Raw genomic sequence first — 14,194 nt, forward strand, 5'->3', positions numbered from 1 at the left:
ATTGGGAGATACTGAAGGAATCAAAGGACTTATACTCCATGCAGTGCAAGGGTAAATATTGTTCATTCAAGAAATACTACATACATGCTTGCTGTGTGGGAGGATGACACAGAGAGTTATAAGGAATAGGGGGCCGGTGGTCAGATAGTGAGATGCTTGTATTTAAGAAGTCAAACTGGGAAGAAGTCTAGATGATGCCAATCAAGGTCCATGGCGTGACTGACTGAAGGGAAGATGATCACTGAAGTTGAGGGGGCAGGGCACTAGGTGACCAGGGTATTTGGATCATTTATATGGACAGTGAAATCAGTCAGGATGGCAACAAGAGTTGAAGAAAGGAGAACTGTGGTCTAAGTACAGATTCTTCTTTGAATATAGGGATGAAGGTGTCATGTTCCCAGTCATGTTGCTCACCAAGGAACAAGGCCATAGGCACGCACATGGATGCTCCACCTTCATATTTGGAGATGCTTCTCCAGAGCCCTTTTATCCAGGAAATTCTCACCCAGTCCATACCCCCACAGCACCAGAGCCATTTCATAAGGTCAGGATCTTAAGAAAATCTTGTAGGAGAAACCTCACAATGACCTCCTTTCTACTTTTGTAGGCAGTAAGGGAAGTCTTTATTGATCAGGGAATAGGAATTAAGAAGGAACAAGTTTCATCTTGAGCTAGACAGCTCCTTGTTTATAGCTAGAAATCAAGGCCTATTTTGGAGTTTCTTTACTAGAAGTGGGTCTCTTCCAGTGAGGCCAAGTTCAGAGTGTTCTCAGTGTAAGAAAAGAGCAATAATAGCAGCTCCTAAAGGTGAACCCAAGAAAGGACAGAGGCAGTTTGATGTCTAAGAAAGGGCTCAGTAGTGGGCAGGAACAGTGTCCAGGGCTTCTTCAGGTTCCCGGGTGATGTCCACATTCTGAGAGGAAAGAATCTAGTATTAGTAGGAAGGAACCAGTAGTCTGGAGCCCCGACCCTTCCCTGTCTCTTGTTCTCAGTGCCAGGCTCCCCTCTTTTAGCCAGGCCTGGATCCTGACTCTTTCCTTAGGCAAGCCTGGGGGAACTTCAGCCAGAGTCCTTTTAGGCAGGGTTGCTCTAGCCCTGCTTCTCGGTATCTCAAGTCTGGTCTGCAGTTCCTACATTTCTGGGTGCTGGTTTTTCTACATGTTGGTGGAAACACCCAAGCTCTGTGGGACTGGAGCTGCCTTTCTGCAGGGGAGGGTGCTTTAACAACACCCCAGCTTGAGCCACAGAGTCCCTTACCTACCTCAGGCTTCTCCCGATGTGTGTTTACAGCCTCCACATTCAGGTAGATGGACTCCACTTTGCAGCCTCGGAAAAGAACAACCCGTCATCCATAAGCCACCCAGGTGAGCACAGGTCTCCCCTGAGGTATCACTCCCTCTCCCCGTAAGCACCCACACCCCCAGCTCCATGCTGTGTGCAGATTACAGCTGCCCTTTATGGAGGGGAATTTAGACCAGCTGTGTGATGTCTGGGGAAGGCATCAGGCCTAAAAGGCAGGCTATGCCCCTAATAGTCTCAGTGTTCGCTGAGCCTCCCTTGTCAATGGGAATGAGAATTGAGAACAGATGATCTCTGCCCCACTCCCCAGGTCTTTTCTGTGAGACAGAAACCTAATCTGTGTGATAAGGATGGAGCTCTGTGGAGCCTCCCAGCTGTGTTAGGTGCTGAAGTGCTAAAAGAATCTTGGGGCCACTACCTTGGGGCAACCAACCCCAGGTAAAGTTTATTTTGAGAACTATGTGGTTACTGAAAGATCAGAGGTGTGGAAGGCCACAAGGTAGTTCTGGGGAGCCTCAAGAAAGAGGAGGGTGGTATCATTGGGGTTTGGAGCTGGCATAGGAGGCCCAAAACCTGTGGAAGCCCTGATTGGTGCTCTGGTAGAGACAGAGAAAGCTGGCACCACATCCCAGATTTAGAGGCTACCTAAGTCCTTCCCCCATTGTCATCTTGCTACCACCAGTCCTGCCTCTACCAAGACATCTAACTATCTACCCAGGGAATTTCTCTTAGGACTTTGCTGGACAAATGGTAGGCACTGCAGGCATGCTCATAGCGTCTATATACTTTTCCGCAGATGAAGGTGGGGGCACTCACCATAAGCCACAGGTGTAAGTTTGAGCACTGTGTGCAGAGGGCACTTGAGATAAGGCAACTCATCTGGAAAGGAGGAGAGAGCAGCTTTCAGAGGCAGGATGCTAGGGATGTCACCACCTCTCTGGGGCTCCAGGGTTAAAGCACTCTTCCCTTCCACCCCCTTCCCCATGGATGTCTTTACCTGGGTCCTGCTCCCCCACACTCTTCAGAGGGCAGTGCTGAGAGCCCAGTGGGGAGGGAGGAAGAGAGCAGAGAGGCCTCAGGAACAAGGAGGACTGCAGGTACTGGGGATCGGGGACAGACCCTGGGTCCCCAGAAACCAATGATTGGCACTGTGTAGGTGGCCGACCTCCTCAACTGAAAGGCAGACATGAGACCAAGACAAGCCTCCCTCCCACCCATACTCAGTCCTTCCACGGGGTCCCCCACCCTAAAGGTCACAACAGGTCCCAGCCAGTGTTTTCTGAGGCCCTACTATGTGCCAGGGCCTTGGCTGAGGTGTGCATGCACCTTGGCAGCTCTTGCAGCTTTCTCCCCAGCCCAGGCCTGTGCCCTCTGACTCCCTGGACTCTTGTTGATGGACAAGTATTCACTGATTCACTTGTGTTCAGTTCCTGATGATTTGCACGCAATGACTTGCGTGGCCTGGACGGCAATCACCAGATAGCCTCAAGGGAGCAGATGACCAGGCACATTCCATGGATGAGGACCCTGAGGCTCTGAGAGGGAAGACATTTGCCCTGAGTCCCACAGCCAGAATGTGGCAGTGCTGGGACTGGAACCCAGGTTGCTTTGAGCCCAAATGTGTGCTCTGACCACTGCAGTCTGCTGCCATTGCCTTCGAGGGATGCGTAGTGGTGTGTGGTGACACTCCCACCTCTCATTCCTCTCTGTAAACACCCACCCTCCTGATCACCCAGGAAACATATTCAGCTTTCCATCTCCCTTCATTGAGCCAGAACCCGCCCGTCATGGCCTCCCTGGCCCTGAGGGTCATGCTAGGCTTTTCAGGCCTGCCACAGCCCACCCAGCCTCCTGACACATAAGATTTCCTGGGCAACCAATCTGCTCCTCCTTGCCTTTGTCATCATCATCTTCAGGTGTTGGGTCCAGTGCTTTTGGTCCACTACCTTACTCCGTTCTCACTAACACTCTATGGGAGTTACTGTTCCTCACTTCATGCATGACAAAATAGATTCAGAAAAGGGAAGCAATTTGCCTGAGGTCTCTGACCCAGTTCTGCCACTGCCTAGACAAGTGATCTCAACCCTGCCTTTTCTTTTTCTGGTCTTCAAAGATCTTATCTCTTATAGCACAGGATTGGACCCAGCTCTGAGGTCCTATGGATCTGAGTTCTCAGTCACAGCATCTTCCTGAGTTTCAGTTTCCTTACCTTAGCAATAGCAGTAAAGAGCATGTGCCCAGTCCTGCCTAGCCAGCTCTTAGGACAGCTGTGAGAAGCTGGCATGGCCTGTTCATGAAAGCAGGTAGTATGTGGGTAAAGCAGTGTGCAAATGGGAGATTCATGTGCTTCCCATGAACCCCACATGTGTCTGAGATAAGGTGCCTCTGGAATGCACCTGAGATTAGTGCCTCTCTCTGCCCCACTGAGCCCTATGATCTTGGGTAAGTCACTTCATCTCTCAGAGCCTCCATTTCCTCTTCTGCACAGTCAGGGTTACAGGGCCAGCCTCACAGTCTCAGAAATAGTACTGAGCAGTACAGATGTGAACAGCATCAGAAATCCAGCAGCACCACCCCATCCCCTGTCACCTTTTTTCCATTGAGGAGATTGAGGACCAACCAAAGGAAATTACTTGTCCAATGTCAAGTTCTCAAGTCCCCCCAGTTCCAATTCTAGATGACTCCATATTATAGAGCCCTTTGTTTGAAAGCTAGCATCATAGAAAAGATCCAAGTCTGCAGGACATTGTATACTTCAAATATGACTTTGCACTGTTCTCACATATCCTTACTCCAGTATCCTGGAGATGCCAACACTTCAGCCTCCATGTCAGAAACAGACTTTTACACCTGGAGGTGACATGATAGTCCCTTGCCAGACCAGCTGCCCTAGCTTGCAATTTGTAATCAGTGTGTAGATACTCCGTAAATTAAAATATCCAGATTTTTTAATAAAAAGAAATTATCATTTAAAAATCAAAACACCACTATCTTTGAGAAATCATCCCTAGAGCAAAGACAGAAACCTATAATCAAAATCAAGACACTAGGGACTTCCCTGGTGGTCCAGTTGTTAAGATTCCATGCTTCCATTGCAGGGGGCATGTTGGATCCCTGGTCAGGGAAATAAGAGCCTCCATGCCACATGCACGATGTGGCCAAAAAGTTAAAAAAAAAAAGTCACAAGAAGTCCCATTCCACCTGATGACAGCATGTCTCTGAGAAATACTGGCTCAGCTTTCTCAGGTTGAAAAAGACTGTTTAGGTTGGCTTTGAAAATGTTAACTCATAATAACACTGATATTAATAGTAGCAGCTAATACTTATATTGCCCATACTTTGTGTCATGAACTATTCTAAGCTCTATACATATATTAATTTATTTAAACTTAATCATTCTCTCTTTTTTACAGATGAGGAAACTGAGAACAGAGCCTGCTGCCTGCTAAGTTGCTTTAGTTGTGTCTGACTCTTTGCGACCCCATGGACTGTTGCCTGTCAGGCTCCTCCATCCATGGGATTCTCCAAGCAAGAATACTGGAGTGGGTTGCCTGTGCTCTCCTCCAGGGGATCTTCCTGACCCAGGGATCGAGCCCACGTCTCCTGTGGCTCCTGCTCTGTAGGCAGATTCTTTACCACTGAGCCACCGGGGAGAGGTTAAAGTAATTTGCCAAAGGTATCACGAGACAGAGTAAGAAATTGGACTCATGCACCCTTGTTCTAAATACTGTACTCTTAACTATTAAGATAAAAACCACCAGTTTCTGTTGTCAGAGTCTCAACTTACATGCAGCTCCCATGCCAGGAACAGAGAGAAAAGTGGTACCTGAGCTCTTGTCCAGAAAGTAGGCCAGGAGGCACCGCATGACAGCCTGATGGCAGATCACCAATACATTTTCCTGCCGTTCTAGCTCCATTATAACTGGCTCCAGACGCTGGACCAGATCCTCGTAAGACTGAAAGGGAGAGAAACATTTGGGTAAGAAGAGGAGATGAGGCACATTTGCCCTGAGGAGAAGAACTCTAGACCAGGAATCAGGAAAACTTGATTTTGGTGCCAGTTCAGTTGTTAGTCAGCAGTATGACCTTGGGCAACTCCCTTCCTTCTTTCCTGGGGCCTTACTTTTTCATCTATTAAATGGGGCAATCAATATAGTGGAATAGATAACAATAACAATAATAAAACTTTCCACTAAAAAATCCCTAGAAAAGCTGGATAAAATAAATGTTTGCATTGCTGATCTTTCAAGAAAACAAAACATTATGAATATAGGGTTCCCAAATGAAGCAAAACTTGGGGAAAAGAGTGATAAATGGATAGAGAAGCCATAATTCCCATGGGGACATTTGCCAATCACAGTATTCAAGAGCCTTGAGCTTTTAAAACATAATAGAAATATGAGATGAAACCTTAGGTGTATATAGGGTAGGGATTTATCTGGGACCTTCAAAGGACTACATCCTCAATAAAATTATAAACTAAAAAATATATCCACAGGCAAAGGGAAACAATAAGAAAATATGTCTGCCTCACTTTTGGTAGAAAAAATTAGGAAAAGCCTCCACTAAGAATGTATAACCCCAAACATATTGTTAGATAGATTTGTGGTTCAGAATTATATTACCCATGTGTTTCAGAAAATGCTAAGCTGAGAGTTTAATAAAAAGTGATTTCAAGTCATTTGCTTCCAGGAGTGTCTGGAAAAAGCAAATGTAAATTCTCTCTAGATTCTCTCAACTGAGGCTGCATGGATTTTCCACAGATAAATTTTTGTCAAACTGAGGCTCATATAACATACACAGAACATAAGCTATAATAAGTAAAAATAAGCAGAAACAACAAGAACTCTAACAACTTAAGATAAAGGATCCACAATATAAAATAAATATTCTCGAGATTTTTAGAGAAGTAAAAGATTGACTCAAAAATGCAAGGAAGAAATAAGATGCTATTGAATATAAGATCCAGATTTGAAAAAGAATTAAGTAGAATTTTTATAAATGAAGAATATATTCATTAAAATGGAAATCTCAATGGGTAGAGTATGCAGAGCATTAAATAAAATGTTTTGGAAGACAGAGCTGAAGAAATTACCCAGAATGTGGCAACGAGATTGAAAATAAGAAGTTTGGAGACATGAAGCATAGAGGTAAAACTAACACATATCTAGTTGAATTTCTAGAAGGAGATAATAAAGAAAATATGAGAGAGGAATAGCTAAAGATATAATGCCTGGGAATTTTCTAGTATTGATGAAGAATCTCAATTCTCAGATTTAGGAATTCCAATTAATTCTGAGCAAGATAAATTAAAAGAAATTGATATTTAGACATATCAGAGTGAAACTTAAAAGCAATAGAGACCCAAAGACCCTAAAAGCAGCCAGAGAGAAAAGAAATAACAATTAGACTGGTAGGAGACTTCTTAGCCATGTTAGAAACCAGAAGACAGTGGGGATGATAACTCCAGAGAGAAAATGGTGTTCCTAGTGTTTTATACCTTGCCAAAGTACCATCTAGGATTGAGGACCACCCCTCCAAAAGACATTTTTAGACAAAAGGAAAGGTGAGTCTACTACCAACAGATCCTCCTAAAGAAAATTCTAAAAAAAGATAGACATTTAACTCAGAAGGAAAACCTGAGATGTAACATGAAAGAATGATCAAAGGAATTGGTAAATATGTGGTTTAATCTAAATAAACACTGACTATATACAATATCTTTTTAGCTAGTAAAAATTATATTTTAATTAGATAAGTGATTTCCCCTAATTTCTACTATATAAAATCCATCTAGGAGAACAGAATGGGAATGGAGTTCCTTAAAAAAACTAAAAATAGAACTATCATGTGACCCAGCAATCCCACTCCTGGGCATTTATCTGGAGAAAACCATAATTCAAAAAGATACATGTACTCCAATGTTCTTTGTAGCACTATTTACAAAAGCTAAGACATGGAAGCAACCTAAATGTCTATCAACACAAATGAATGGAGAAGAAGAACCTAAATGTCTATAAACAGATGAATTGAATATTAATATATTCCATTGTATACATATAAATTTCATTGTGTATATATTAATTAACATATATAATGGAATATTACTCAGCCATCACAAGAATGAAATAAGGCCATTTACAGCAACATGGATGAACCTAGAGATTATCTGAAGTCAGACAGAAAAAGACAAATATTATATGACATCACGCATATGTGGAATCTAATTTTAAAAATGATATAATAGTCTTATTTAGAAAACAGAAACAGACTTACAGATATCAAAAACAAGCTTATGGTTACCAAAGGAAAAATGTGGGAGGGGGGATAAGTCAGGCACTTGGGATTAATAGACATACACAATTATATATAAGATAGATAATCAGTAAGAGCCAATGGAATAACACAAGGAACTCTTCAATATTATGTGATAACCTATATGAGAAAAGAGCCCGAAAAAGAATAAGTATATGTATATGTGACACAACATTGTAAATCAACTATAATCCAATAAAATTTTTTAAAAAGAAAAAATCCATCTGTGTGGGTACAAAGTTTATTAATTGTTTGGAAATAATTCTATTTTATCTAGAATTCATAATAATTTTACTTTGGTAATGTCAATTTAACCCCAAAATACAATATGTTGGCATTATAGGGACAAATAGTGATGTATTCTGATAGACTGGTATAAATTGAAGTGCTTCAGCAAGCATTCATTCAATTAACACTCACTGAGTAAGCTGTGCTTACAATAATAAATTTAATACTAAGAATAATAATTCATTTAGGGAATAAGACACAAGTTTGAAGTAAGTAAAATAAAAAACAACAAACAATATAAGAGAGGGAGTGACCAGAGTTGTAAAGTTTTTATACTGGTTCAGGAGGCAGGTAGAGATATTGATTTTTAGATTTTGTCAGTCATACATATTAAAATGTTAAGAGTAACTCTAAAAGAATGGAAAGAGATTGCATAACTCAAACATAGATGGAAAATTTTATCAATTCTAAAGGGAGGAAAAGACAAAAAATAACCAAGCCTAGAGAGCTCAAAATAAGAGAATAGAAACAAATTCACATAAGTCAGTAATTAAAATAAAAGTATACCAAACTTGCCATTCAAAAGTCATATATTTCCAGTGTTTATTAAAACCAACAAAACCCATCTCTATGTTGTCTATAGGAAACAAAACAAAACTACACAGAGAAGTTGAAAGTAAGTAACTAACCAAATACTGAGCAGATAAAATTTTAGTATCATATAAAAGAAGCATTATTAGCGGGGAAAGAGGCTTGCTCACTATATTATAAAATATACAATTTACATAGGAGATATAATTGCTTTAAATTTGTATGCCTCTGATAATATAACCTTAAAATATGAAAAGGAAAATGAGGGCACAGTCACTGACTTCATAATGTCATTTCTGAAGATGAAAATACAAATGTTAAAGTGCTTTGTAACACAGGATATCTATCATTTCATCTTCTCTAATATTCTGCTTTCTGATAATTTCCCCCAGGAATCTGTATCAGAAATGGAGTATGACTAATAAATATTCTAACATGTGAAACTGGCTAAATGGAGGCTAGGTTGAAAGCAATGAGGATTCACCACCGCATGGGAATAGGGAACTGATAATCTGGCTCATATGGTGGAAGAAGAGTTGGTTAAACCATTAGCCATTGTTACTTGGGACTCCAACTCACAGTCCAGAAAGGCTGGAACTTTAGGCAACTTGGCAATAAAGTGTCAGAAAATTAAAGTACATTAAAATATTTCGGATGCCATTAGTGAAAGAATATTAAAGACAAAGTCTAGGATAAAGTGAGCTTTCCTGAAAGAAGGAAATAAACGGGCAAATGTACAGCCTTTAAAAAGAGGAATATGTTGCTTATAGCCAAGAATGAGAGAGCCCAGGGCCAGATAATCATGTGCTTTGTGGGATGGAAGATGCAAAATTTGCTTTACCCTGTTTCTAAAGCTGTCTGGGGAAATATGGAATCCTGGTAGTTGGAATAAAGATACTGGGGAGGAGTCCTAAGAGTCTGGCCACCCCTCCAAATCTTACCTCTCCCTTAGGATAGCGGTAGCGGTATTTATCTTGGTCTCGCAGTGCAAATTCTTCAGGGTAGTGTTCTTGGATTTCTTCATAGGTCATCTCCTCACAGACACCCTGAGAAAAATTATTTGGGGACAAAAGTTTTCACAAGTTGAAATCTCCACAGCCTTTACCGTAGTTCTGAGGCCAATGATCGTGGAACATTAGCACACAAGCACCTGGGTTTCTGCTAACACACCTCTAGGTTTGGGTCTGCTGTCTGTTGTTGTTCAGTCACTAGTCGAGTACAGTTATTTAAAACTCCATGAACTGCAGCACACCAGGCTTCCCTATTGTTCACTATCTTCTGGAGTTTGCTCAAACTCATGTCCATTGACTTGATGATGCTATTCAACCCTCTCATCACCCCACCAACCAACCATCTCTGTCACCCCTTGCTCCTCCTGCCCTCAATCCTTCCCAACATCAGAATCTTTTCCAATGAGTCAGCTCTTCAAATCAGGTGGCCAAAAGTATTGGAGCTTCAGCTTCAGCATCAGTCCTTCCAATCAATAGTCAGGACTGATTTCCTTTAGGATTGACTGGTTAGATCTCCTTGCTTTCCAAGGGATTTTCAAGAGTCATCTCCAGCACCACAATTTGAAAGGATCAGTTCTTCAGCACTCAGTCTTCTTTATGATCCAACTTTCACATCCATACATGACTACTGGAAAAACCATAGCTTTGACTATATGCACTTTGTTGGCAAAGTGATGTCTGGTTTTTAATACACTGTCTGTTTGTCATAGCTTTTCTTCCAAGGAGCAAGTGTCTTTTAATTTCGTGGCTGCAGTCACTGTCTACAGTGATTTTGAAGCCCAAGAAAATAAAGTCTGTCACTGTTTCCACTTTTTTCTCATCCATTTGCCATGAAGTGATGGGGCCAGATACCATGATCTTAGTTTTTGAATGCTGAATTTTAAGCCAGCTTTTTCACTTTTCTCTTTTACCCTCCTCAAAAGGCTCTTTAGTTCCTCTTTGCTTTCTGCCATTAGAGTGGTATCATCTGCATACCTGAGATTGTTGATATTTCTCCCAGCAATCTTGATTCCAGCTTGTGCTTCATCCAGCCCGGCATTTTGCATGGTGTACTCTGCATATAAGTTAAATAGGCAGGGAGGCAATATACAGCCTTGACGTACTCCTTTCCCAATTTTGAACCAGTCCATTGTTCCATGTGGGCTTCCCTGGTGGCTCAGACGATAAAGGGCCCGCCCGCAATGCGGGAGACCCGGGTTTGATCCCTGGGTTGGGAAGATCCCTTGGAGAAGGAAATGGCAACCCACTCCAGTACTCTTGCCAGCAGAATCCCATGGACAGAGGACCCTGATAGGCTACAGTCCATGGGGTCGCAAAGAGTCGGACACGACTGAATGACTTCAATTTCACTTTCACTTTATTGCTCCATATCCAGTTCTAACTATTGTTTCTTGGCATTCATACAGGTTTCTCAAGAGACAAGTAAGGTGGTCTGATATTCCCGTCTCTTGAAGAATTTTCCACAATTTGTTGTGATCCACAGTCAAAGGCTTTTGCATAGTCAATGAAGCAGAAATAGATATTTTTCTGGAATTCCCTTGCTTTTTCTACAATCCAGCACATGTTGGCAATTTGATCTCTGGTTTCTCTGCCCTTTCTAAACCAAGCTTGTACATCTGGAAGTTCTCGATTCATATACTGTTGAAGCCTAGCTTGAAGGATTTTGAGCATTATCCTGCTAACATGTGACATGAGCACAATTGTATGGTAGTCCCTTTGGTATTGCCCTTCTTTGAGATTGGAATGAAAACTGACCTTTTAATCCTGTGGCTACTGCTGAATTTTCCAAATTTGCTGACATACTGAGTGCAGCACTTTAACAGCATCATCTTTTAGAATTTGAAATAGCTCAACTGGAATTCCATCCCCTCCACTAGCTTTGTTGGTAGTAATGCTTCCTAAGGCCAACTTGACTTCACACTCCAGGATGTCTGGCTCTAGGTGAGTGACCACATCATTGTGGTTATCTGCATCATTAAGACCTTTTTTGTATAGTTCTTCTTTGTATACTTGCCACTTCTTCTTCCTGGTGGACTATAGTCCATGGAGTTGCAAAGAGTTGGACACAACTGAGCAATTAACACTTTCACTACTTCACTTTACTGCCCCTGTGGAAGGAGACAATACATTCTATTTGTTGTCTGGTATATGTGTATATGTGTGCACAAGGTATGTAGCTGTGTGGATGTGAGAATGAGTGCATGTGCATAGGTGTGTTCAGGCTGAGTGCATGGTGGGTATCTGTGGTGTTTCTCTATGATTATCCTAGCAGGTTTATAGGTGTACATTGTACATATATGTGTATTTTTATAAATTTGTGGGTTTAAGAATTTGTGACTGTGTTTGTGTGTGTGTAGCTTGCTCATGATGTATATTTTTGGTATGTTTAAGGTCTTATGCTATTGGTTGTGCATTTGTGTCAGCATATATATGTAAGTATATATATATATATATAAGTATGAGTATATGTATGTATATAAAGGATGTCTCATCATCTAAGAATGTGTGTGCATAGGTGTCTCTGTGGTCTGTCTCTTCATGTGGGTCTCAGTGTGTCTGTGGTGTGTGTGTCTCTGAAATGTGTATATCTATAAACATATGTGTGAGTATCTATGTGTCTATGTCTGAGGTCTGTGTGAATCTGTGGTAATATGGCTGAGGCTGTATGTCTGTACTGTTAGTGTGTCCATGGTATGCCTCTATGTATCTATGTGATGTAAATATATGCAAAGATTGCATGCGTATCTACAGTGAATGTGATATGTACCTCTAGGTGTGTCTGTCTGTAAGTGTGTGTGTGTGCATGAATGGTGCACATATGATTGGTAGATGTGTCTGAGAGGAAACCTGTGCTTGACTAGTTAGTCTATGTGTCTGTGAAATGCATATCTGTGAGTGTAAACATACCTGTGGTGGATGTCTGTGACTGTGTACACAAGTGCATGTGTATGTACACATCCACAACAGGGCTTTTCAATGTTATCACATTTCCCATCCTTTCTGCCTACACTTTTTCTCCAGGACCTCTGGCAGATAAAGAAATAGGTATCCACAGACCTCTCTCAGAATGCAAGAATTAGCAAATTCCTCAGTTTCAGAGTGGTCCTTGGGGATATACACTCTCCTGACCCAAAGAAGGAATTAAGGGCTCTTAAAGAATGAGTTCTCACTAAGAAATCCACAGAAGTGAGGTGTCTGTTGTTAGAGGTGGGATCAATGTTGGGTTTATAAGATTCCCTTCTGGTTTGGTAGATTCCAATTAGACCTTCCTGTAGTGAAGCAATGGGCTCTGGTTGTCTTTTGAGCCACCAACCAGGCTTTTCTTAGGAGTTAGGTTCACCCCTGCCCCAACCTACAAGAAGATAGGCAGTGTAAAACCTGCATCTGACACTGCCCATGGGAGAAAGTGCACTCTGTATATTCACAAAGTCCTTCCAGATTGGCTTTGACTTTCTATTCTGAGGCATGCTGGGAATCTGTTGCCTGTGGAAGTGACCTCTGATTCCTTATTGACTTAAAGAAAATCGCCTAACTTCTTTGAATTTTATTTTCCTCATCTGCAAAATGAGGATAATTATAACTATCTCACAACAGTATTTTGAATATTAGAGATAATATATGTAAAAGAGACTAGTATAGAATGTACAAGACACATTTAAAAAACAATCAATGGAATATATTACCCTATAATTAATATTGCTTAGATTAATTAATCCCAGGCTCCCCCGTCCCTGGGATTCTCCAGGCAAGAACACTGGAGTGGGTTGCCATTTCCTTCTCCACTGCCTGAAAGTGAAAAGTGAAAGTGAAGTCACTCAGTCGTGTCCGACCCTCAGCGACCCCATGGACTGCAGCCTTCCAGGCTCCTCTGTCCATGGGATTTTCTAGGCAAGAGTACTGGAGTGGGTTGCCATTGCCTTCTCTATACACATACACAATTCCCTCTTTGCTTATGCTGCTTTCTTTGCATGATTCCTGATCCTCTCTACTTGGCTCACTGTTACTCAGCTCTCAGGTTTTAAGTAGGCATCACTTCCTCCAGGCAGATCATGGCTGGGTCAGATGCCCACATTCTAGCCTATCAGAGTCTGCATCACACATGCTGTTTTGTATTCCTCTGACTACCCTATTTTTTTCTGAAAATTCAATGAAGACAGAAACCAATTTCTCTCTCTAGCACTATTCTAGAGTCTGAAATGGAATAGGGATCCAATAAATGCTTATACCACGTGTGTGCCAGAAACAAACAATAACTGAACTATTATGATGAAAAGTTGTCTCACATGTATTCTATAATAATATATGTGATATGTATAACAATGTTGTACATCCATTTTCTAAATATGTGTGTCTCTATACATCTGTAGTTGAGTATATATGTTATTATGCATGCACACACATACTTCCTGTATTTATCTAGCAGGCAATCAGGTTAACCTACCTACACAGAAGTTATCTACATCTGTGGTGAAGCTTTTACTTTAGTATCTAACAATCATAATCTGTGGGCTGTTACCTGATGTAAATGTGCCTATAGTGCAGGTGAGACAATGGAGAGGAAATATCTTCTTAAAGAGCTCATAGAAAAACCTGACTCTAAAGAAAGACTGTCATGTCATGAGGCTCAGATGAAATATTCACTAAGTTTTTCCTTCATTTCATCTCCAATACACATCTGGTCCATCACACCCTCACTTCTTGCCTAGACTAATGCAGTCATCTCCATACTGGTATGCATTCTCATTCTGGCC

At 41.4% G+C, this 14,194-nt stretch overlaps 1 protein-coding gene across 6 annotated transcripts in view; it reads right to left on the reverse strand.

Moving 5' to 3' along the window:
- Positions 1–592: 592 nt before the first annotated feature.
- Positions 593–14,194, reverse strand: part of PFKFB1 (6-phosphofructo-2-kinase/fructose-2,6-biphosphatase 1) — a 100,834-nt gene continuing 87,232 nt past the window's right edge. For 4 of the 6 annotated variants that reach the window (XM_005228210.5, XM_015461707.3, XM_010821985.4 and 1 more), the window contains 6 exons: positions 9,375–9,479; positions 5,126–5,255; positions 2,297–2,419; positions 2,116–2,178; positions 1,262–1,326; positions 593–913 (listed from right to left, as the gene is read on the reverse strand). In XM_005228210.5, coding sequence (XP_005228267.1) covers positions 854–913; positions 1,262–1,326; positions 2,116–2,178; positions 2,297–2,419; positions 5,126–5,255; positions 9,375–9,479 — 546 coding nt within the window. In that variant the 3' untranslated portion in view covers positions 593–853. 6 annotated transcript variants of the gene reach the window in all.

The sequence above is a fragment of the Bos taurus genome, chromosome X (genome assembly GCF_002263795.3).
Source record: "Bos taurus isolate L1 Dominette 01449 registration number 42190680 breed Hereford chromosome X, ARS-UCD2.0, whole genome shotgun sequence".
Taxonomy (NCBI): domain Eukaryota; kingdom Metazoa; phylum Chordata; class Mammalia; order Artiodactyla; family Bovidae; genus Bos; species Bos taurus.